This window comes from Phragmites australis, chromosome 6 (genome assembly GCF_958298935.1).
Source record: "Phragmites australis chromosome 6, lpPhrAust1.1, whole genome shotgun sequence".
NCBI lineage: Eukaryota > Viridiplantae > Streptophyta > Magnoliopsida > Poales > Poaceae > Phragmites > Phragmites australis.
In genome coordinates, this window is record NC_084926.1 from 1,607,107 (window position 1) to 1,631,082 (window position 23,976).

Here is a 23,976-nt window from a genome sequence, read left to right on the forward strand (position 1 = left end):
CGAACGGTTTTTGGGTTGCATGCAGGGGAAAACGGACGCCGCCAGTAAAACAGGAAAGCCAGAAAGTAGTTATGACCTTAGAAATATCGAGATATCAAAAACAAATCAATCTAAATAGAAACACATCAGTATCGGTCAGAACCGGTAATTCAATCTCATAGCACTTTAAACTTAAAAGACCCATAAGAGGGACAACCAAACAACACCATTAGACACCAATTCTAAGGGAATTTTCCTGACTAACCTCGAGCAGGAAGTCGGCGTCAGCTCGAAGCGTCGTCTCCTGGTCGAGGAAGTCTAGGTACCCCTCCTTCGCATGAGCAGACAGACTCGCAAAAATACCAGTCACACCACGCACTGAAGAATCACCCAACACTACCCCATCAGGAAACCAGAACTAGGGGCAAGCATGCCGTATGCTCGCCTGCTGGGGCAAGGCCCAAACATGGAGGTGGGAGTCGATGACCTTGCAAGAGGAAGCCGAGGCGGAGCCCTCATTCGTGGAGCCAGAGGCGACGGACATGGTGGCGGCAATGGTGGTGAAGAGGAGCATACTCCTCCTCGTTGGGGTTGGGAAGGAGATGAGAGCGTGGGAGGCGATGGAAAGGGCAACAATGCGTAGGCTGGGGCCGGCACACAAGGTGGGCCTGAGGGCGACAGTGTGCAGGCTGGGGCTGAGGGCAGCAGCGCGTTGGTTGGGAGTGGCGCACAGGCCAAGACTAGGCGAGCGACAGTCGGCACCCGACAGCTAGGGTTCAAGGGCGAGGCAGGGCGGCTAGGGTGTGCGTCGGATTGGAGGTGCCCCGAGCAGCCGTGGTGGTGGTGGCTAGGTTTGAGGTGAGGCCAATCAGTTAGGTGGGCTGGGATATTGATGGCCTGGCATGTCACATATGTGGTGGGCTCATATGAAAACGGGATTCCCGCGGGAATATTCTGATGAAAAATGGGATTTTGAAAATACGATTGGGAAAATAACAAAACCGTTTTCAAACCCATTCTCGCATCAAATTTCCTATTTTCATCACATTTTCGTATAAATCCCGAAAATCCAAATCAGAATAAAAGTAGAAAATAGGATGGGACGGGACAAGACGATATTTTTTCAGCCCATTTTCAACCCTAGTTGCATGATTCCGAAAGGCCCAACGACGCAAACCAAACAAGTTGCAAATCACCACTGCTCCATAGTGCTTCTATTGGTGTCAGGGCTATCCTCATCTATATGCCCATCCAACCTACCCCAAGCGCAGTTGGAGCCCCTAGTCCCCCTAATGAAAGAGGAAGAAGAATGAGAGGAGGAAGAAGAGGAGGGGGAAGAAGAGCCCTCTAGTTCTTGGTTTTGGATCTAGCATCTCCAACTAAATTCTTTCGCGGTTCTCATTCCCTTTACGAAAGTATTCTCGTTGCCTTCAACAGTTTTACTTTGCAGTTCCCATCACGAAGGAATTCTCATCTTTATTACTTTTACTGAAATTATCTCTTCTTTCTCTTTATGAATCGTCTCGAAGAAAAACTGTTGAAGATAAGGTAGAAATAAAGAGAATAAAAACAGAGAGAGAAATTGGGAAGAGAATATGGTTGAGAGTGATCTTATAGGAGAGTTAGAGGCAATCTTGTTTTCTGCGAGGTGGAAACTCAATCAACTGGTATCCTGAAGACGCCAGTGCAGAAATCAAACCACTGGAAATTTTCTTGACAACTGTCTGCTGTCAAGAAGAAGCCGGAGGGCTGTTCTGCCTCCCTTCATCTTACAAGTTGTGTCGTCAGTGATTTGCCAGTAAAAACGTCAGCAGCGTGCTTATAACAATGTCACGAGCATTGAAAGTAGGAAGAGAAATAGACCGTCTTTATAATTTACAATTACAGACCACCACGTACAGCCCATGGCTAATACCCCACGATCATTTTTGCTGAGATTAATCAGGCAAACGAAAGTTCCAGCATACGAAAGAGGTAAAATGATGAAAAGTTTTACTTTTATGATGTTATATAAGAAAGCAACCCAAATGATCAATTTAAACTTCCTATGTGGACTCTCCTAACTCTTCCCCAAATTGTTCCAGCCTTGACACCTCTGCATCATAATCACGGGTCAGAGCATGGTTAACAGAACCATCATCTTCACTTGCGTGGATTTGTCTCCCACCAAACCTGCAAATTATGGAATACATATATTTTATTATCAACAAATATTTGATCTAGGAAAACAAAAGGTCATGGCTCAATTTTTTTTACCAAAAATCTTGGGCGCAAGAGCAAAAATGCACAATTGCAAAAAGTTGCTTCAGAGTAATATCAATGAGGTGACAAAAAATCATATTCATTCAGCTGACAAAAAAAATCCTTCAGAGTAATATCAATGAGGTGTACGTGCATGCCAAGAAATGAAATCCATTTCAATGCTTGGAGCATCCCATCAATAAAGGGGAAACAATTGACAGATTGAGAGCAACGGGACACATGAACAAAATGGATAAAGGGGCACCTTAAATACAAGATCCCAGTATTTCCACAAGGACAAAGCATCAAAATTAGTACAACTGAGATTCCTGAATTTTGGACTTTGAATACTGAGGGAGAATGCAACTTTATTTCATATTAATCAGATGTATATTATAAAGGAATAAATCTATTTTTGGTCCCCCAACTCTTACGCCGGTTTAATTTTTGTCCCCAACTCCAAAACCGGGTAAAACTCTTCCTCCATCTCTCAACATCGGTACAAATTGAGTCCCTAGCCTGGTTTCAATGGTACTTTTGATTGACGTGGCATCCATTTGCCATCTCAAGAAGAGCTTCAGCAAGAATTGAAGAAGCAAGGGTTGTATGGTGCCAACAAAATCAAGGGGGTAACCTCAGATGCTGACTCTGACAGCATAAAGAATATATAATATGAAGCATTTAGCTGATAGAACACATGTGATACAGCATAGGAACTATAATATCATCAGCTCTGTTCATGTTAAGAGGAAAAAGTTATGCAGAAATAGGATCCATCAAAGTAATTATGAGGAAAGGAACAGCTGGTGCCGAGCCAATAAACCACAAGAAGATACCTAGTCCTATACCGAAGCATCTCGTTTGCAATGTGTATAGCAGTTTGAACAAGCAAATATGCACAGATGTACACAAATACAATGGACATAAATCTGCACACTGCAATGTCAGTTTATCAATGCAAAGTGAGAGCACTTGTAAGGTCAAACAGATATCAGATTCACTACGTTACAAGATACAGTGATGGTGTCTTTGCCTAATTAGAAAGAATGATCTTACATAAGAGAATTCATTCAGTAGTTTCTAGAGAGCCTCTCACTTGCAGTGCTTCCCGTTCCCTTCGATGACGTTCCCTCTATAAAAATTGGACATAAAGTTACAAAGTATAAAAGAAAAGGTCAAAATTTAATCAACTGCTTTAAGAGATTATGCATAACACAGCTTTGTAACATGCATATATGAAATAAAGAAAAACAATGCATAGATGAGCAAATATGTGCATTCACATCAATCGCAAAGTTTCAAGAATATTGCACCATTGCAAAGTGCTGGGAAAAAGAAATAGGCACGGAGTTCTGGAAGCGCGAGTTAAAAGACATCAAGTTTAGCTCATGAAACAATAGGCTGACGGAATTGTTCTCCAAAGATCACTCTTATACTAATATAAATCACCAGAACACCTGCCGTCTTTTCAGGGGGGAAATTGTCTCCAAACATTCCCAATCATATAGAATTATTTTGATGCAATTGTGCAAGAACCCCTCAAGTGATCCTTCGAGATACAGTAAATTCTAGCTACAACTTAACAATGACGTGCAAACTATAGGTACTATCCTCTCCATCTGGGCCAGGCATTTCCACAAACAGTTGGTGCATGCAACTGCAACAGGAAACGGGAAACTCAGAACAAAATCCTACTAAATAACACACATTGTTGGCTTGCAATCCAGAATTGCACGGTAATTTAATTACAGGGAAGGTTAAACCCAGCAACCCCAATCCCGCTAGTAACAGAGGCATTTCCGCAAACAGCTGACGCGCACACTCCATACAACAGCGATCAGGACGCGCAGGAACCAATTAAGACCGGCGGCACCAAGCATTGCTCCGCAAGAGTGACACTACAGCTACTAGTGAAAGGAGATTTGAAGGCTAAAGCATTATTCTTTACGATGGTAAGGATGAGAAGGAGAAAGAATGGAGTACCCTGCGTTCCCAGTAGGGGAGGAAGCAGACGAAGTCGTAGACGGGGGAGATGGTGTTGACGAGCACCAGGTTCAAGCCCATGAACATCAGTAGCCCCGTCATCGGCCGCGCGCGGTGCGGCATATCACCCCTGCCGTCCGGCCTACCTGCAACCCTCGGCCGAGAACAGAAGATTCGTCGCGTCGACGGTGGCGGCCGTGGCGGTGCTAGGATTTCAACACGACTGCCGTCGAGTACGGAGGGGAGACTGGGGCGGAGCGCTGGATGTTGGGTTCGGACGCGGTTAGCGGAGCGTTGGCCGGTCGTCGGGCGCAGCGGGACGACGGGGGCGTCGTAGCACCGGCTGCCCGGCTGTCGGTCGCGGCGAGAGGCCGAGAGCCGATGGAGCTGGGAGCGAGAGGCGGCGCAGAGACACTCGGGAAAGGTCTGAAAATTTTGCAGGAAGCCCCCTAATTCGGATCTCGACTAATTAATCGAGATCTAAATAGTTGCATAAAACCCCCTAAAATCGGATGGTGATTATTAATCACGACCAAAGTATTTGCATAAAACCCTCTAACTCGGCTTGCGATTATTAACCGTGACCAAAATATTTACATAAACCCTCAAATTCGGATTGTGATTAGAGATGGCAATTGACACATATTAGCCACATGCCTACGGATAAAAACTTGAATGGGTGCAAGCACATATCTTATTATTTGCCTATGCGTTTAGAGTGGGTTTGACTTTAAACATAACGAACAGACAAACATGTGCATTAAAAAGCCTCACTCGTGCCTACTTTGTTTATATATCTACTCCAATTATATGACATGTGAATCTAAATCAATTATTAGTATATAAACAAGTTGTCCTTAGAGTTTCTCCATCTCATTTCCTTCTACCTATCCTCACCCAATCACCACACTGGACACACCATCTTGACACCCATCATTCACGCTCGTCATTCCTCACACTCTGCCATCACACCATCCGCACCATCTTGCCACCCATCATTCACGCTCGTCATCAGCAAGGACTTCCCGCTCGCCGTCTATCCTATCAACAAGGTGCTACTCCCGTACGAGCTCTTCGACCCCATCTCGTTGTCCGTCACCCGCCATATCTCGCGATTCATCCGAGCCTTAAGCAAGCAGCACCGTCTAATCTTGCACTCTAGAGCCCCATCACTACAAATCCACCGTGCAGACAGGTATGCCCATAGGTATGTGGTATCGACAGGCGCATGTGATATTTTATACCCATGGTGAATAATGGGTGCATATACAACTTTAGAACCTAGCTCACAGACATGAATTTGTACAGCCCATACCCTAGACATGATGTTTGTTGCCATCCCTAATCACGACTATTAACCATGAAAAAATATTTACATAAACCCCTTAATTCAGCTCATAACTATTAATCACGATCCAAGTATATTTTCATAAACTCCCTAATTCGGATGGACTAATCGCGATCGAAAGCCCCCGTTTGGGTCGCGATTATTCTATTGAATGTTGCATGCACTTCGCTGCCGGTACCTGAAGCGAGAGGAGAGGAGGGTGCAGAGAGGGCGCGGCGGCCAGTGGATGACGATGACCGGCGGCGGGGGACTGAACCAAGCATCATCGAGGGGTCAGCTTCCGTTGCAGGAATTTCTCGATGATCTCTGCAGGTAACCCTAACCCCAACCCCATCCCGCTACTTCTTCTTGTTCTTCACTCAGATCAATCCAAAACCGAATCCACCTCGCTTCTACAAATGCTTCCTGTTGAATGTGCCCAAGGAGGAGCTGGAGTCATTCAAGCGGATCCTATTCCTGCTGGAGCAGGCACACTGGTTTTACAAGGACAACTCCGTGGAGCACAACCCCAACCTCAAGTCCCTCTCCTTCAAGGACTTCACCTCCCTCAATACTAAATCCGCCTCTCTTAGTTAGAACCCCATCGGAGATTTTCGTTGGATTGACAGCTGACGCCGCTGTTGTCGCTGTTGTGGTGGATTCGATTGATGGTGTGTGCAATGTTCAAGAGCTGTACTGCTCTCAGGCCCTATATCGCACACCTGGAAGATATATACAAGGACTTCAACCAATACAAATGCTAGTGGTGTGGTATTAAGTATCAAATGCTAGTGGTTTTTTTTTTTTGGAAAAACTACAATGTCATGACATTCTCATTGCCCCGGCCTCGCATTTTATAGGCAGGGGCCAATGGTGTATGGATAAAGTGTAGTATGTAATTTGGATATAGTGTATGCATTAGATGCCTTCCTATAGCGAGTGGTCACTAGACTTTGAGCAGTTGATAGCGTGTGGTCACATCACTCTGAAAATGAGGTAGCGAGAGGTTACGTCAATCTAAAACGCTGACAGCGAGGGGTCGCATCTCCCTAAAAAGGTGGTAGCGAGAGGTGACTTCAATCTGAGAAGCTGGTAGCGTGATGTCACATAGGATTAAGAATTACAGTAATAACATTCTAAGTAGTAACGTCTGAACATGTAATACATAAAAAGTAGACATGTACGAATATTTTAGACGTGTTGTATATACCTTTCGTCACGCAGCTGATGAAGGCAGATCATTGAAGGGAGATAGGAATATATGGGATAAAAAGGTATGTACAATAAAGGCCGATGATAATTTATTCAAGTACGATTACATAACACAGTAACACTGCTATACGACATACGCACCAAAAAGTTACAATTTGATGTTCGTAATGTGAGAACTAAGCTGTATTAGTTATGTATTACTTATGTTCCTGATGTAAGAACTATACGATAATTTATGTGTAATAGTTGTGTTTGCTATTTGCAGTTTTTAATGTATTTCCATATTATTGTCGGGATTTATCATTTTACCAATATGTTTTTTCTAAGTCCAATACTTCCATATGATTTTATGCTTTTTATGTAGAGGAAACAATAATTTTTTGTAGAACTTTTATAGAATGAAATGATCACACCAAGCAGCAAGTTTCATAGGGAATTTCTGTCAAGCATCAATACCATAACTTTTTTATCTTTCACAGAAAATCACATGCTCCAGCCCTATCCATGTCCATGCATTCAATCTATGCACGAGCCCTCAGCTACCATAAATAACCACATCCTCAACTATTGATAGATCACTCATTTCTCAGCTCTCTCAACTGTAAATATCCTAAATGCACTCAGTAGAGAGCATCTATTATACCCCAGCCTATTTTCATTCCTTAAGGTATGTTAAGTTTAGCAGCGGCACATTATTAAGTTAACCTTTAGACTTACCGTACATGTCAACGTTTGTTGTCATCTCTTTATGGTTAGGTATATTCACGCATTGACTAAAAACCCTATATCATATGTAATATTTATCAACGTATGTAAACTCTGTGCCAGATTATATGATAGTTATGATTCATAACTACTATTGTTCGATAAATTAGATTTTGTATCATCATAAAGTCACTTCATAAAAAAAATCTACACACTTTACACCAACTAAATAAAGAAATATCAACGAAATGACATCTAACTAAAATTAAAGATAGAATAAACTGTTTGGACAACTATATGCACAGCTACCATTTTCCGCCGAATGAATCTGCAATATTTTTCAATTTACCGAATACAAAATCTATATTAAAAACTAATATATATATATATATATATATATATATATATATATATATATATATATATATATATATATATATATATATATATATATATAACCGGAGAGAGTGATATCTCGCCTGTTCAGCGAATGAGAGCTTAATCTTGCCTGTTAAATGGGCGATATATATATGGAATTGAATTAAATCGAATATGTCATTCGGTAGGTGAGCGATATAAATATGTCACATGTTGTATGAGCGAGATGAAGATATCGTCCATTTAATGGTCAAGATTAAGCTCTCATTCGCTGAACAGGCGAGACATCACTCTCTCCGGTTATTAAATTCGTCGGGAGCCTATAAAATCTCACATATTTAATAGGTGAGAACCAAATCTCATTAAACATATGAGTAAATCTTATTATTTTTTAAACGGATATGCAATCTTGAAATATTTGATATATATAAATTCTGCAATAGAGTGGGCTTCCGGGTCGGGTTTAATGCGGTGTACTCTGTGTTGTCTCTTGTCTTGTGTCTCGTCTGCTCGAGTTGGGGAGGAGGTACGACGGGGAGGAGGGAGGATGGTGGGGGGACGAGGAGTGGGGCGGAGGCAGGAGAGGCAGGCCCTGATGGCGGCGTTCGCGGTGGCTCTGCTGATGGGCACCGCCGTCTACTTCCGCATCTGGGCCCGCCAGTCCAGCGACCCCTCTTTCACAGCCGACGACCGCGAAGAGCTACGGTTCGCCTCCAAATCCTCTCCACCTTCCTTTCTTTCTTCCACCGCGAATCCTAATTTCCCAAATCCTAACGCGTTGTCACGACAGGAGATAGGAGGGCAGTACTTAACTGATCGTTTTAGCTCAATCTTCTGATCACTGATGAATGGACTCGTGACTGGGGAGTTTCTAACGCTTTCTTTATAGAATGCATTGGTAGTTGCCATATTCATTCGCGTGTAGGAATCCATGGACCCAGATGGATTCCCAAAAAATGACTGAACCCTGATCCACAAACACAAAAGATGGTTCTCGATGTGCATCGTTTTTTCTGTACTGCATAGCCTGCAGTCAGTCAAGATGCTTCCAGTTCCTTCCATGCCATTGTTCATCAAGGGCACAATGATACCTGTATTATTGTTTCTTCTAATGTCTGAGTTTAGTAATTTAAATGCAATCTTACAGCTTTTAGATACTTAAGGGGAGATCGATGGCCAAAAAACAGAAATCAACAGGTGTATGTTACTGTAGGACCGATATAGGCGATTAGAGTGGGTGAATAGACTTTTAAATAAATTTCTTTCGAAATTAATGATCTTCTCCTATTCCTCAACCCAATGTACCTTAAAACCATTCAGAAGTAAGAGAGGCAAGAGCAAATTGCGAAAATTATAAAACCAACACTCATCTTAGATGAATGTGAACTCTAGGTTCCAATTAAGGTCATATTAAGAGTCATAGCGCAAGAAATCAAACAACGTGATGAAAAACCCTTAAACACAAGAGAACTAGCCGCCGGAAGAAGAGATTCTTTAAATTGATGGATCTAGAGGGTTGGGATCGTTCAAGACCAACTCATATGAGATGATTAATCCTCTAGCAATAAGAATAACACCTTTTACATGATCCAAAATGAGCAGTTTTGTAGGAAAAAGAAAATCAACAAGAAAACACTAAGAATTTGCACGAAAACACGAGATCCAAAAGCAGAAGACTAGAAGGAGATGAACTCAAGCATATTCAAAAACACTCTCTTTATTAAGCTTAGAGGACCATCCTCTTTTAACAGATTACAAATATTTTTCTCACAAAAGCTCTCACCTAGACATAGGCTAAACACTCATCTCTCCCTCTCTACACAATACAAATAGAAGTCTCTCAAAACTCTCCAAGAACTCTCCAAAGCTCACTCAGTTTCCACCAGCCATACCCATATATTTATAAGCCTAGTGGGCTTTCTTAACCTTAAGCAATCCTATCCATAAACTGTCATTCCCTTATAATGCACTCTCACCTACCATCAGGGGTAGTTTCGTTCGAATTTTTCTCAATTAATTGGATGGCCGTGGCGCCTTCATTATTTAGCTTTGCCTCGATGCAAGCTTCGAGATAATGCCACGTGCACTCCATCATCCTGCAGTTTTTGTGTTCAAATTGGGAAACCGTCTTGCACGCTTCTCAAAGCGTGACTCATAACCACTTGCACCTTATGCAAGCCTTTTGATGATCACATGTGTACTCCGTCTTACGATCTTGATTGTCGGTAAGTCTCTCTCACTCCCGTTCTCTCGAGCCGCCTTGCTACTTGCACCGGAATCCATTTTGCTTGACTTTGTCAATATGTCGTCTTAATCCTCCATCTCATACTTTTTTTGAACTCCACGTGTACAACTGGGATTACCCTTAACTCCGCCTGGCTCTCTCGATCATCCGACAAAAAGCTCCCCGCTTAGACTTGATCTTCCAGTCGTCTGCTATCAAGTTACATCCATCATCTACACATCATGAGACAAGCGAACATGTATTTTCAACACTATTTAACTCCATCACAAGTTAGTCAGAATCAAAATCCCTGCAGAAATGACATATCTTTGAAAAATCGTAAACGCCGGATGATCCGGTGTTCACGCCTCCTGAGCGTCGGACCATCCGGCATGTTCAATTCAGCAGACCAGACCGCTTGAAATCCTTTCTGCAAGAAATAATCCGGGCGTGTATTCATGCCCATCGTCAGACCATCCAGTGTATCCATTCTTGCTGAAACCCGTTTTGCATCCTCTCTGGAAAAATTACTTCGGCAAAGCATCCGACGTACATATTGTCTAGCGCCGGATCATCCGGTGTATACAAGTTCACCAGAGCCAGTTTACAACCTTTCTGCAAGAAAAACTCCGGCGTTCATTGATGCCCAACGCCGAACCATCTGGCGTGTACTTTAATTTTTGCTTCATCGTTGAAATACTTCGGTGTGTATTGCATATGAATACCGGATCATCCGGCGAGTTCATTTTCTTCAGCACCGGATCATCCGGTGTGAATAATTTTTCTGGACTCAAAGAGAAACACGTTAACACCATTTTCTCTGCAACTTTGGTTATTTATGATCATAATTGTAGTATATAACCATACCCATACAATCTCAAAATCATCAAACCAAATCAACACCATTGTCAATCACTTATCATATATGAACTAAGACACATTTCAACTTGATTTCTCAGTTGCATTGATCTCTCTGTTTATACAAACCGTTCTTCCATGTCAATGGTTTTATCTACGGTGAAGTATTAGCCATAATTGAATGCTTTCTTCTACATCTGCCAACCTTTATTATATGGGCATTTTCAGAGCTACCATTCGCATCTGTCGCTCGAAAGCAACTATGAGCAGTTACCTTTTCCCGGTTATGCTAGCTTAAGACTATCCTTTGCTTCTCTTTTTTTGGGTATGAATTGATGTTGTTTTCTGCACCAATCATTAGGAGGCAATTTGAACGGGCAAACCTAGAAGCAATGGATGAATCTGCCGAATGGAGAATGAAATATGATACAGAATTCGGGAAAAACAGGCAGTTGCAAGATGAACTTTCAAAGGTATTGTTGTCTACTTACTATGTACTTGTATGCAACTATGCTCCTCAGACACTCATTCTATGCTCGTCTGCATTTTCTTCACAGGTTAAGGCCTTGTTGGCTGCTTCGACCAGGCGTCTTGAGTTGTTGCAAAAGGTAATTTTGGGACAAATTCTATTGTTTTTCTCACTATTTTATCATGTCCTTTAACTGTAGGGCTCCTTTGGACTTTTTGTTTCTGCTTCCTTTCCATTCATTTTCATTTTTAACTCTCTTTTATGCGTGCATATCTGCTTACACTCATTGTCATTGCTGCAGGATAATGAGAAGCTGAAGAGGCAGACTGAATCATTGAGACAGCAATGCAATTGCACTGTTCCATTGAACATTACACAAGATTGAGTACAAGACAGGAGTTTCTAGCTTCTTTGGCAGATTGGCACATAATTTTCTTGTTAACTTGTCTTTGAACTGGAGGGAGGACAGTTAAATTGAGACATGGAGTAGGAGAATTGGAGAAATGGCTAGTGTTTCTATGTTTGTTGCTGATAGTGAGCAATGCAAATTGCAGGAGATACAATCTAAGAGATAGCTCTTAGCTCCTTTTTTGAGCAAGGATCAATTCACAGTTTCTAATGTTCTCGGTGTCCGTAAATATGCATTGTATCGATGGTCATTGCCGTTCCTTCTGTTAGAGAGCTGTGTGCTTCCTATTTGTACAAATACTTCACTGACCTCTGCTAATCCATCTGACCGAAAAAGGTTAGAAATTGGATTATAGCATATTGAAAGGACTGCTTATTTCGATTGTGGGACAATTGAATCCAAGTACAGGTTTTCAATTGAATTCATCTAGAAAATTTCACTTCAGAATATTGTTGTGTCATACTATCTTGTCTGTCTGTAACGCGCGGTATATCCGAACAGAGCGCCGCGTGGTCGCTCGTTGCCTCGTGCACCAGTTCCGGCGGCCGTCAAAAACGGGATGCTCTCGATCAGCGTCACTTGAGGCTTGCGCCATGCGGTGATATGCTGGGAATCATAAGGAGCTCAATCAAACTGACATTGTGGTTCATCAGCACCCCTTGCTTGGTGAAGCTCATCAAAATTGTCTGGATCGGCAGGAATCCAAGTATTGAATTGGTGACACACAGATATCAGATGTAGCGGCAAGATACATGCCCATGCGCCAAATTTATTACATCACAATTCACAGAAGAATGTCATCAGCACTTCAAGGATCAAATTTACATTAGAGAAACACTGCCGTGCCGGTGCATATATAGAGGTAGTTACAGAAGTTGCAGTTGCGCTCAAACTGGCTCCTCCGAAAGTGGTAGATCACATACTACACACAAACTCATGGGAGCAGCAGTATCTTGCCGATGTGGCGATGTGGGAACTGGTTTCCATCAGCTTATGAGCCTCAGCCGCTTCAGATATCAGATTGCGCTGGAGACATGATCCACCAATACAGTCCAGAATGACATCAACACCTGGTATAGAGATTTTCAGATTACATTCTGTACAATTAGCTGCCAAAAATGCATCGAACTACTTACTCCAAGGAGAAATGCTACTAAGAATGGTATCAGCATTCAGGTACCCAGTAGCGTACTGCATATAACAACTCAGATATAAAGGACCAAAGATAAGCAGGTGACAGGTTATACCCTTTCCATTGATTTCCTGTTTGACACGTTCAACAAAATCTTCAGTTTTGTAGTTTATGCATACATCGGCACCCAAATCTTTGCAGGCTACTAGTTTTCTTCACTTCCTAGAATATTTTATCAGAATTATTAGGGACATTACAAAGAACATTTGACTATATCTTATTTTCCACTGGATCATGGATCTGCAAAACTGAAGATGCACAATCATCAGGAACAAACACAGCCAGAGAGCTGCACTGTTAATCTCGTGCTAAGAGCAACAATTGCGCCCACCTTTTCCTGGCAATTAAGTAATTGCGAAGAGACTCCGCAGCCCATTAGGTGCCAAGGAAGAATATGGTACATCTTTTGTTACTTATATTTTACTATTCTCAGTCCCAGCTAGTGAAGGCATGTCGATTTCTTGTGGCAAAAGAAATCTAGAAGTGGATAATCAGCTCACTGAAATCATTTGTGATGCTTATTGATTTATGTATACAAAACTGGGATCAAGAAATCGTGATGCCATATTGCCATGCTATCCCATTCCCTAGAGGATGCATACCTACTGACTACTGGGTTCTCTTGGACGCAGCAGCTATGGAGAAGATTAGAGATAGCTTTTCACACAAGGAACAATTCACCGGGCGAGAGATGGCTGGTCATGAATACAGTCGACCAAACGGTGCAGACCACCTCGGGCAAGCCTGAAAAGTTCAAGGAGTTTCAAAACGATACACAAAATCAATTTAGTAAGATGATTAAATTTTTGTGATCCGATCGTGGAGGTGAATATTTAAATCATGAGTTTAGTGATCATCTAAAGTAATATGAAATTGTTCCACAGTTGATTTCACCGGGGACACCTCAATGGAATGAAGTGTCCGAACGAAGGAACCAAATTTTATTAGATATGGTCTGGTCCATGATGAGCTAATCTGATCTTTCATTATCCTTCTGGGGATACGCTCTAGAAACTGTTACATTCACTTTAAATAGGGTTCCATATGAAACTGTAGAGAAGATATCATATGAGATATGGACCGGGAAGCGTCCTGGGTTATCTTTCCTAAAGATCTGGGGTTGTGAGACCTATGTAAAACGTTTGACGTCTAATAAGCTCACTCCTAAATTAGATAAAAGCTTATTTGTGGGGTATTCTATGAAAATTAAAGGATATTAATTTTATAACCGGGAAGAAAATAAAGTGTTTGTCGCTCAGAATAGTATTTTTCTGGAGAAAGAGTTTCTTTCACGGAACATCAGTTGGAGCATGGTGCAACTCGAAAAGATTCAGGAACCATCAGAAAGTGTTTCAGCTCCTACTGAACCATAATTGGATGTTACAGAACATGTTGTGGATACACCAGCCCAACGACGGTCGGAAATTATCAGTCACGCACCTGAGAGGTTTATGTTCCTAATAACAGAGCAGCGCGGTATATTATTATTGGATAATGATGAAACTAAGACCTACTCGAAAGCGGTGGTGGGTCTGGACTCTGAGAGATGGCTTGGAGCAATAAGATCTGAGATAGAATACATGCACAATAATCAAGTTTAGAACTTGATTGATCCACCTGATTATGTCAAAGTAGTTGAGTGCAAATGGGTTTAAAAAAAAAAATAGATGTTGATAAAAATATTCACATATATAAGATACGATCCACCAATAGTGTCCAGAATAACATCAACACCTAGTAGAGATGTTTTCAGAATACTGTCAGTTCAGTGTAAAATTCAGATAAGGATGTCTTCGTAAATAGTAAAGCTGCCAACGAAAAATTGTCTCAAGTGGTGCCACCAAGGAAAAATGCTACTAATGAGAATGCGATCGGCATTCAGGTACCAGTAGCGTACTGCGTACAACAACTCGGACCTTAATACAATTTAAACGACCAGCGATAATCAGGTGGTAGGGTATACCTTTTCCATTGGTTTCCTGTTTGGCACGTTCAACGAAGTCTTCGGTTTTGTAGTTTATGCATATATCGGCACCCAAACCTTTGCAGGCAGCTAGTTTTTCTTCGCTTCCTAGAATGGTATAACAGAATTACTAGGGGCATTCGAAGGAACATTTGACTATATCTTGTTTCTGTTATAACGAACAAACCTGCAGTGACAAAAACCTTAATTCCTAGGTGTTTCGCGATCTGTATAGCAAAAGGTACCGATTCCACTTGATCCACCGTGGATCTGCCAAATCGAATATGCCCAGACATCAGGACCAATCAGCCAATCACAGCCATATAGATTCAGTGTTAACTTCGCGCTCAGAACACCAATTTTAGGTGTGTTTTATTTTACTATTCTCAGCTAGTGAAGGCATGTAGATTTTTCATGGTGAAAGAAATCCATAAGTGAATTACCAGCTCATAGAATTAATTGATTTATGTGTACATCCCATTCCCTAGAACAAGAATATGTACTGGAGTACTGAACGCAGCCATGGAGAAGAAAACAGAGAGCTTTTTCTTACAATGAATGATTCGCCGGCGGAGAGGTGGCTGGTCATGAAGACGGTCAACCGACGGTGCAGGCCACCTCGGGCAAGCCGGCCGCCTCCATCAGCGACACCCACTCCGGCACCGGCAGCAGCTGCCCCGCCGGCACCACCACCTTCTCCGCGTAGCCCCTGCCGCTAAGCAGCGCGCACACCTGCGAAGCAACAGCAAAGTGCCAAAACCAATCACGACAGCGGCAAAAGCAGAAGCAATCCCCAATTCACCGTATAGTAGCATTACTTCAAAAGGAAAGAAGAAAAAAAAACACCAAAGAAGCGCGAAGGCGGACCAGCGTGAGGGCACGTTTGTTGGAATAAACCACGCCATGGTGTGCGTCGTGTTGAATGGAGTTAGATCCAGGTTAGTGCGCGTATGGTCGCGCTGTGTCTGTGCGCGTGTGTTCGCGCTAGGTATGGCAACGTTCGGTGTTGGCATCGTGTGAGTCACGACGGGACGTGTGCAAGCAGTCAAGGGAAGGGCGGAGGATGCGGAACACGTGGGCATGGCTTGCGGAAGGCTCGGCGAGGACCGGTCCGTGCGGACGAGCGAGAGGCTCACGTTCAAGACATGCTGGGTCGCAAGGAGGAGCTCGTGCGTTCGTGCGCGCGAGGGCCGCAAGAGTAGTTGCTCGAGTGCGTTGGCTATATAACGCCCTGTAAGTGTCATTTGTTTTTGAGTTAAGTCCAGTGAATACAGGCGAGTTCGTCGCCGCGGCATTCGTCGCCAAAATCGCGTCTACTGTTCATCGTCTTCAACCTCCGTCCGGCGAGAGAGAGAGTGATCCTCGGGCTAGGTTCCATCAACGTTGGGCCCGAGCTCGAGGATGGTACCGGAGCACTCGAGCCCCGGGTACGGGGAGGCGCAAACGGGCAGGGGATACTATTGGCCCTGCCGCTGGAAGGTGTCGGTGCGGTTGACGCCCGCGGTGACGACCTCGACGAGCACATCTCCTTCGCCCAGCGGCAGGGGTTCCTCCACCTCTGCTCTGCTCATGGACCGAGGACCGTACCTCGTGTTCATTTATGGACCAAGCCCAGGCCAAAGAAAACGGACGCGTTTTCACAGAATCATCGGAATGCACAGTAAAATGAGTCTGTGTAAACAGTATTCTACCATTATTCTACTGTAGCAGTTACTGTAGCTGTTGTATCGATTCTACTGTTTACATAGTACTGTAGCAGTTGCCCTGGTGCATCTACTCCAGATCTAACGGTTAAAAATCCAATATCACGGCACTGTTCATCCTCTAACTTGGAGAAACAAAATCAGAGGATAGGATTCCAAAGAAAACTAGGATGGTCCACTCAGATTTCCAGGATTTGTTTAATTAATAATTAATTAGTTCAATACACGTGTCTTATAACGGGTGTATAAAATTTACAGTAAATAATCCTAGCCAATTTCAGTAACATTCTGTGAACCTGTAAAGAAAGCCAACTCAAGCCATTCCTTCATCGCAGGACTTGCTCGTAGTGTCGGCTTAACGTCGGTTTTTACTTTCATTTCTGTGTAACCTTGCTGATATTATTTCATTAGTATCTGGCATCAACTAGTTGATGTGCGATTTTTGTTCGATAGGATACTGGTTTGATGTTTCAAATACAATGAAATGATTCCAAAATTTGACACGTGCAGTTGGGCCTGCTCATCTTTTGCAAGTATTTTACTTTTGATTAGATTGTTTATTCATATCCATGTGATTTGTTTCCAGGAAGCAACCTCTGCGTGTGTACAGCATGGTGAAATATGCTGCAATTGCACGAGGGGATGCAGAAATCTTCATGAAATTTGCAAGAGCTGGATACAAGGAGAAGATATGGGATCATGCTGCAGGGGTGGTCATCATTCAAGAGGCTGTGGAGTGGTCATAGATGCTGGAGGCCACGAGTTGGACTTCTCAAGGGGTGTTTACTTGGAAGGTTTGGATAGAGGCATAATAGCTTGTTCCGGAGCATTGCTTCATCAGAGAATTTTAGATGCTGTTGATGCAAGCTGGAACTCATCGACACTATGATCCAAGCAATAAGGTATTTACAGAGAATGGCCTCATATTGATCATGGAATGCAAAGCTGAGTTTTACAAAGAATTATTGATTTACTCTCAGATCAAATCTGTCGTTTTGTCTTACGTTCGGATATCTCGCACAGGTAGCTCAGCTCCTTTTGGCTTGGAGAATCGGTTTAAGTATTCATTTAAGTACTTATGACTATGAGGGGTAACAATTCAGCTTGTAGGATAATAGCTTGTTCATTCATAAACGAGTCATCCCTTGGGATTGGCAAATCGCTGGTTTTTGTTCATCAAAAGCATCTGTAATTCTGTATAGTTGTTTGTTCATTGAACGTATCTGTGCATGCGTTTACTAGTAGATGTTTTTTCTCTTCAACTTTCGCCTGTCAAGTGGCAGGCGTGTTGACTAAGCTAGATATCTGCACCAGCTCAGCATCATTGATCAGAGGATGTATCATCTGACAGTTTTCACTCGCGTATTATGAATTCAGTTCTATTCGTTTTGTTAGGTGCTTCCCTGCATATGAATTACTACTTCATAGTCCATTCCAGAAAGAACTTAAGAAATGAGACCGCCTTTTTTTCATGCAGATGTGTGCCATATGGTTCAAACATATTCACCACCAGAGCACAAGTACCAGATTAATAGTATAGATGAGACACAATGCATAATGCTATGACCAAAACCATGATACATATGCTGTGGACTGGACTTTAGCTGGAGAGCTGCACCGAGCAGCACTGGCTGAACAGCTCCTTGCTACCGTCCTCGACGTTCTCCTGGTCCATTTTGGGCTGGAAGCTGCTCCATGCCGGCACCAACCCTGGGGCAGCGCTGGTGTCGAAGCTGTGCACTAGAGAGACTGTTCTGAAGCTGTCGTCGCCCGACGGCACCTGGTAACCGGCGAGGAAGTAGAGCCGTGTGTCGACAACGGCCATGGTGAGGTAGAGCCGCTGCGCAGACGGCGGGAGGCTGGCGAGCAGCGACAGGTCCGGCAGGGCCGAGTGGTCCATGATGCTCCAGATGTTTAGCTCGCCGTCGTAGACCTCGACGTGGCCCTTCCAGCTGTTGAGGCAGTCACCGGAGCTGAACAGCCGGCCCGCCACCGCCACGATCTGGTTCGGCGGCACGTCAAGCTGCCACATCCCCGGGATGATCTCCCACGTCCCGCTCGTGCGGTGGAACACCTCCGCGGAGCTCCGCTCCAGCGCCGACGACTGTGGCACGGTGGTTCCTGGCGCCAGGAGAGCGTCACTGGCCGACGATGTGCTCTCTGCGAAGCCCCCCACGACGTGGAAGCTGCCTTGCCATGTCACGCCGACGCACTTGTAGCGCAGCGTGCTCATGTCGGGGAGAGCCGACCACTGGTCCTTCTCCGCATCATACACCTCGGCCGCCGCCGTGCCCCGGGCGCCGGACAGCGAGGACTGCCCGCCGGCCACGCAGATCCTGCCCTGGCACGGCGCGCAAGCGAAATCAAAGCGCGGGACGAGGAGTGGCGTGCAGTGATGCCACTCCCCTCGGCGCACGTCGTACCGGAGCACATCTGCCCGCACGCTGACGTCGGTGTCGCGGTACTCGCCGGTCGTGGCGCCCCTCTCCCTCCGGCACAGCCGGCCGCCGATAACATACACGGACTCAGCAAGCGCGACGACGGCGAAGCCCTTCAGTATGTGGCCGTCAGGAACATCCGGGAGCGCGCCCATGCGGCACCATGTGTTGGCGCTGGGCTCGTAGCACTCGAGGCTGTTCGAGTCGCCGAGCGCAAAGCACGCGTATATCCTGAACCTGCCGTTGCCACCGCCGACGTTGTCACTCCGGCTGCTGCCACTGCTGCTCCCAGAGCTGGAGAAGCACGGGGAGGTGCCAACGTCGCCATGCAAGGAGCCCATGGTTCAGCTTCTGCACCAGGTACTACCCAACTAGTGTCTGCTTGTTCTTGTGCTACTAATTAAGTGATACCATTACCGGTAGTGTAGCTGGGTTGGCCGGGGGAGTTTGCAAGGATGGGAAATGTTCCTATTTATAGAGAGATGCAGCCATGTCGTCGCTGTTGTGCCGTTTGCCATGTGGCTTTTGACGGACCGATCGATGTGAAGCATAGGAAGGCGCTTATTGGAAACTCCGGCCGCTCGTGGAATCTGTCGAGCTTCTAGAGTTCTCCTTTCTCACCTGAGCAGCGATGCTGTAAAATATAGTGATGGCATCGTACAAGCAGTCAAGCAGATAGCGAAGAGGGCCAAGTGCTCAGCCTTTCTGTTTGTACCCATGCGTGGGCATTGCCAGTGTTGGGACAAATTCAATGTTCCGTACGAAAATGTCCTTCCAACTCCCAACCAATTTTGGAAGGTTTTTCACATAAAAAATAGCAAAGAGATATGGAACTCGGTAAGAAGGTGATGAGCACCCAGGCCTTGAAACCGGAAGGACTGAGAGGTTAAACAACTTTTCCACCTCCAAACCACTGGCATGTTCTAAGTTAAACTTTACCCAGTTCATGATTTACGCATTTCTAGTCTTCCAGAGCCCACAAACTCAATACAGTCACTGGTGCTGGTCAATGGCCATTATGTGCAAGCACAGCTTCAGCAAAATGAATGATGCTGTTTAATTTATGGAAAACATTGAAGCATTTCCTTCAGTTGTCGTCCACACAAGCTATATGACCCGCGTGGTCATATAGGTTGTATATGTTTAGTTTAAACGGTTTTTTAGCTAACTCCTGTACTAATCATAAACCTTTGTCCATTTCCATGGTTCTGTTCCTGTCTCAATAAATCCCTGCCATTCTCCATCAGTTTCTTGGGTCCTTTCCTCTCCCCCTGCATATATCCTTGCACATCGTCCATCTTCTGATGGGGCCGTCCAATATTTCTCAGAGTCCTCATGTCCTGAGAGGCACTGTTGAATCCCCCTGGAGGCCCCCTTGCTTCTCACAGACAGCATCCAGCCACAGCAGCAAAATAACAATCACACAGCATGATACTGCTACTCAGAATCGTATAATTGTTCATCTCCTTTGTTGTGATTGTGCCCCCATGTGATGTAGGCTGCATTGATCCAATGAGAAGTAGGTAAGGGTGGCAGAGCATGGTCAAGGATGGCGACGTGCATCCTTCACCGTGCCTTATCATTCTAACCTGCCCGTTCATCGCCGCGATCTATCACAGTTACGGGTTTCACTTGTTCTCCTTCTACGACCGATGCATCCATGTACACGGACAAATGGATTCTATTGCTGATGAATATATGACTCAGCCAACTAATTTGGATCCATGATTTACAGGAGCCTTCAGGTGTTTCCAACAGACATGAAGGCCTGGCATTACTGATGACAATTGCTGAGGGTGGCGGCAGTTGCAAACCTAGAACTCCATTGTCGAACCACTCACTGTTGGAAAGCAACCTCATCAGCAAAATACTCCATCTGAGAGAGGCTCTAGATCTGCCATGTCAAAGGCCATATGATTCGTTGGATCAGGTTCATGCCAAAACTTGACATCATTTCCCATTTGGAGTTTTGGACACCATGATCGGCACTGTAGACACGATTCTATACAAATTTGTTATTCCTCTCAATGCAGTTACTTCTAGATACCCCGGAGGCTCTGAAGATTACATATCCAAAATGTTTATCAGGCCTGCGGTGGGTTAGTCCCTAACAATATATTTAGGATATACCGGACGATAGGTGTGTGATCAACGTTTTCAGTGATTATTGATGAGTATGTATCAAACGAACTTAAGAACATAAGGTTTATCTAGATTTAGACCTTCCTCAGAATAATAGTCATATGTCATGTGTATTTTCTTATACGTTGGATTGTGAATTTCTTCCGTCCTCCTTACAAGTCCGCTCCTCCCCTTTATACAGTAGGAAGCAAAGTGTATATACAAGCAGATTGTTCCAAAATACGGTGACTGCTCTATACCTAATAAAGATAGCTATTTCTAGATCATAATTGTAGAAGGTGGGCATGTCCAACCCGGCCGGGTCATCTTGTACGTCTTATCCCATCCATTAACCATCGTCGTACTCGTTGTGCGCTCATCATGCTCACCTACCATGTCGTCCTGCATGTCTGTCAGGGCATCCTGTAGCATTATATTGTCTCTGTGCGCTCGTCATAAATGCTATAGGATAGCCTGACAGGCATGCGGGATGTGTCACACTGTCTCTGCGCTAACCCACGACTTCGCTCGTCAAAAAGGTGATTGGGAGGAAAAACGTATGAGTGTATGGTATTAAATGTGATTATATTAGTTATGTAAGTACCTATCCCACGACTAAACCTTTCTGGTCGCAAGAATTCCATCAGCGACCAGTGGACTGGGTGCGAATCCCGCCTGATCGTGCAGGGGGCATAATTTTGTAAATATCAACAGTTAACTGGTATCTGTTGGGCCTCACCTGACAAGAGACCCTTTATTCTTTACATCAACAAGACCTATCAGGAAGCCATACATCCTTACAGCAAGTCTGTCAACTGAATTGAACCCCTTTTGTTTCTTGCCGTACCTGCAAATTCTCTTCTGCAAACATGTTAAGAAAAAAAAAATAGAGCTCTTTTACGATGTTTTATACTACCTAGAGGTAAGAGGTAGTATAAATCTAATCCGACGATCCACGTAATTGAATATTTTGGTAATTATGACAATTTTATTAAAATTACCCACCATATTTTTGCTAATAGAAAGATCGATACCGCAAACGCCGTAAACGTCGGATCGCTAACCCTAGTCGATGGGTAGCAAATGAGCTCTCATACCGAATACAAATTAAAATATTAAAACAACAATGAAATATTAATTTATTTAGAGACATATAACTGCAGTTAATTACTTTCACACCACATATTTTTCTTCCTAAAATAACCCTAATACTACCATACTACTCGTATATACTACCTATACTACCGGTGAGAAATGAGTAGTATCCTGGTTAATCTAGATCGTTGTACTATAAAAATAAATGTCTCATATTAATTTTGGACCACTGTAAAATTTCTCAAAAAATAAACATACTGAGTTTCAAAGGTGATCTCTTTCTCAATGTTGTGTTCAATAAATCTGATGCATCATCTACGGTCCTGTTTGTTTGTCTCTCCGGATTGTGGAATGTGAATTCTGAAGAAAAAAAAAGATTAGATTCTGGAAATAGATCCTACAAATATATGTTTGAATTATGATGCAATCTACAATTCACTCAAGTTAAACTTCTATAATACACAATCCAAAATCTAGAGCAAAAAAACAAACAGGATCTACCACTGGCGAACAAACAGAGCTTAGACCAAGTCGGTATGTAGTTTTGCATTGCCCGTATTAATGTCATGCTGCCAATATCCTGATCAGAAGGCTTGCATTATTGTGTCATCGCACCGGTCGTACATTATTCTCTCTTCAAACTGGATCTTAGGTGAGCAAGTCATCGACATGCTTGATCAGGTGACTCCAATGGCGAAAGAAATGTTGAGTCTCATGGAAAGCTCCAATGGTACAAATGCAGTTGCAGCTTGGCCTGAGGATCTCCCAGAGAGAAGAAGCCTCCCTCCTGTTCTCTGCCGACCGAGATCTCCATCGCACCGCGAACACGCTTGCGATCATCCGTCAGACAGTGCCGAGGTTGCCGCTTCTTGCGGAGATGTCACGACGAGGCACACGGAACAATGCCAAATTCAGGACGCGGCTGAAGGCGGTTGTACCGGGAAGGATGATGGCCATACCTGCGGGTGCGAGCCACCGCCAACTCCTACAGGTCAGTGTCACCGCATCCGCTGTTGGCGCCGCCACCGTCCCCTGTGCCTGTGGTGGGCTTGCCCATGCTGCTCCAGTCGTGGGAGGCCATGCAAAATGACACTGCCGCCGTAGCAATGGTGCCACCTCCAACTGCACAGCCAGCTGATCAGGCAGCTTCCACAGCGCAGTAAGACTCGACCATGACCATAGGCAGTGAGAGCAAGGACGGGCTTTCAAGCTCAGTTTCAATGGAAGCAGGCCAACCTAGCTCACCGTCATCCATGAATTCACATGAGAGCGCGCAGCCGCCTGTGCAGAACGGAAGTACCGCTGTGCCAAATGCGCCGCCGCCGCCGCCACTTTCGACGAACAGAGACAGAGTACACGAAGTATCGTCCACGGGCAAACCAGTAAGAGGTAAGTGTTGTTTGAATATAATAACTCGTTGGTGCTAGTATTTTGTCTTTTCTTTTGTGTTTTAAGTTAAACGTATGTTATTTTGTTTGTGTTAGAAACGTACGAGTAGGTATATAACTGAGACGTGAGATATGATATATATCATGACGTTACGACCTTTGTACCACACATGCGACTCATGCTTCACAACTTACGTTGCATCACATGTTAGCTGCAACGTACGATAAGAGGAAAACTGAAAAATCATTATAATTGAGCGGTACAAAAATCTCTTTTGTATCCAAGTGTTT

At 44.0% G+C, this 23,976-nt stretch overlaps 3 protein-coding genes and 1 pseudogene across 3 annotated transcripts; 1 reads left to right on the plus strand and 3 right to left on the minus strand.

The window, feature by feature from the left end:
- Positions 1–1,798: 1,798 nt before the first annotated feature.
- LOC133920978 (uncharacterized) lies at positions 1,799–4,652 on the minus strand. The gene is made up of 3 exons (XM_062365653.1): positions 4,204–4,652; positions 3,277–3,352; positions 1,799–2,151 (listed from the first exon to the last, which is right to left on the minus strand). The coding sequence occupies exons 1-2, from the start codon at positions 4,324–4,326 to the stop codon at positions 3,287–3,289; spliced, it is 189 nt and encodes a 62-aa protein (XP_062221637.1). The 5' UTR covers positions 4,327–4,652; the 3' UTR covers positions 1,799–2,151; positions 3,277–3,286.
- A 3,650-nt stretch (positions 4,653–8,302) lies between these two features.
- LOC133920980 (uncharacterized) lies at positions 8,303–12,164 on the plus strand. Its single transcript, XM_062365654.1, has 4 exons — positions 8,303–8,530; positions 11,269–11,380; positions 11,465–11,515; positions 11,678–12,164. The coding sequence occupies exons 1-4, from the start codon at positions 8,373–8,375 to the stop codon at positions 11,759–11,761; spliced, it is 405 nt and encodes a 134-aa protein (XP_062221638.1). The 5' UTR covers positions 8,303–8,372; the 3' UTR covers positions 11,762–12,164.
- Positions 12,165–12,516: 352 nt separating this feature from the next.
- LOC133920769 (uncharacterized) lies at positions 12,517–16,511 on the minus strand (annotated as a pseudogene).
- Positions 16,512–18,119: 1,608 nt separating this feature from the next.
- LOC133920330 (F-box/kelch-repeat protein At1g67480-like) lies at positions 18,120–19,508 on the minus strand. The gene has a single exon (XM_062364939.1). It carries the CDS (start codon positions 19,420–19,422, stop codon positions 18,244–18,246), a length of 1,179 nt encoding a protein of 392 aa, XP_062220923.1. The 5' UTR covers positions 19,423–19,508; the 3' UTR covers positions 18,120–18,243.
- Positions 19,509–23,976: the final 4,468 nt, after the last annotated feature.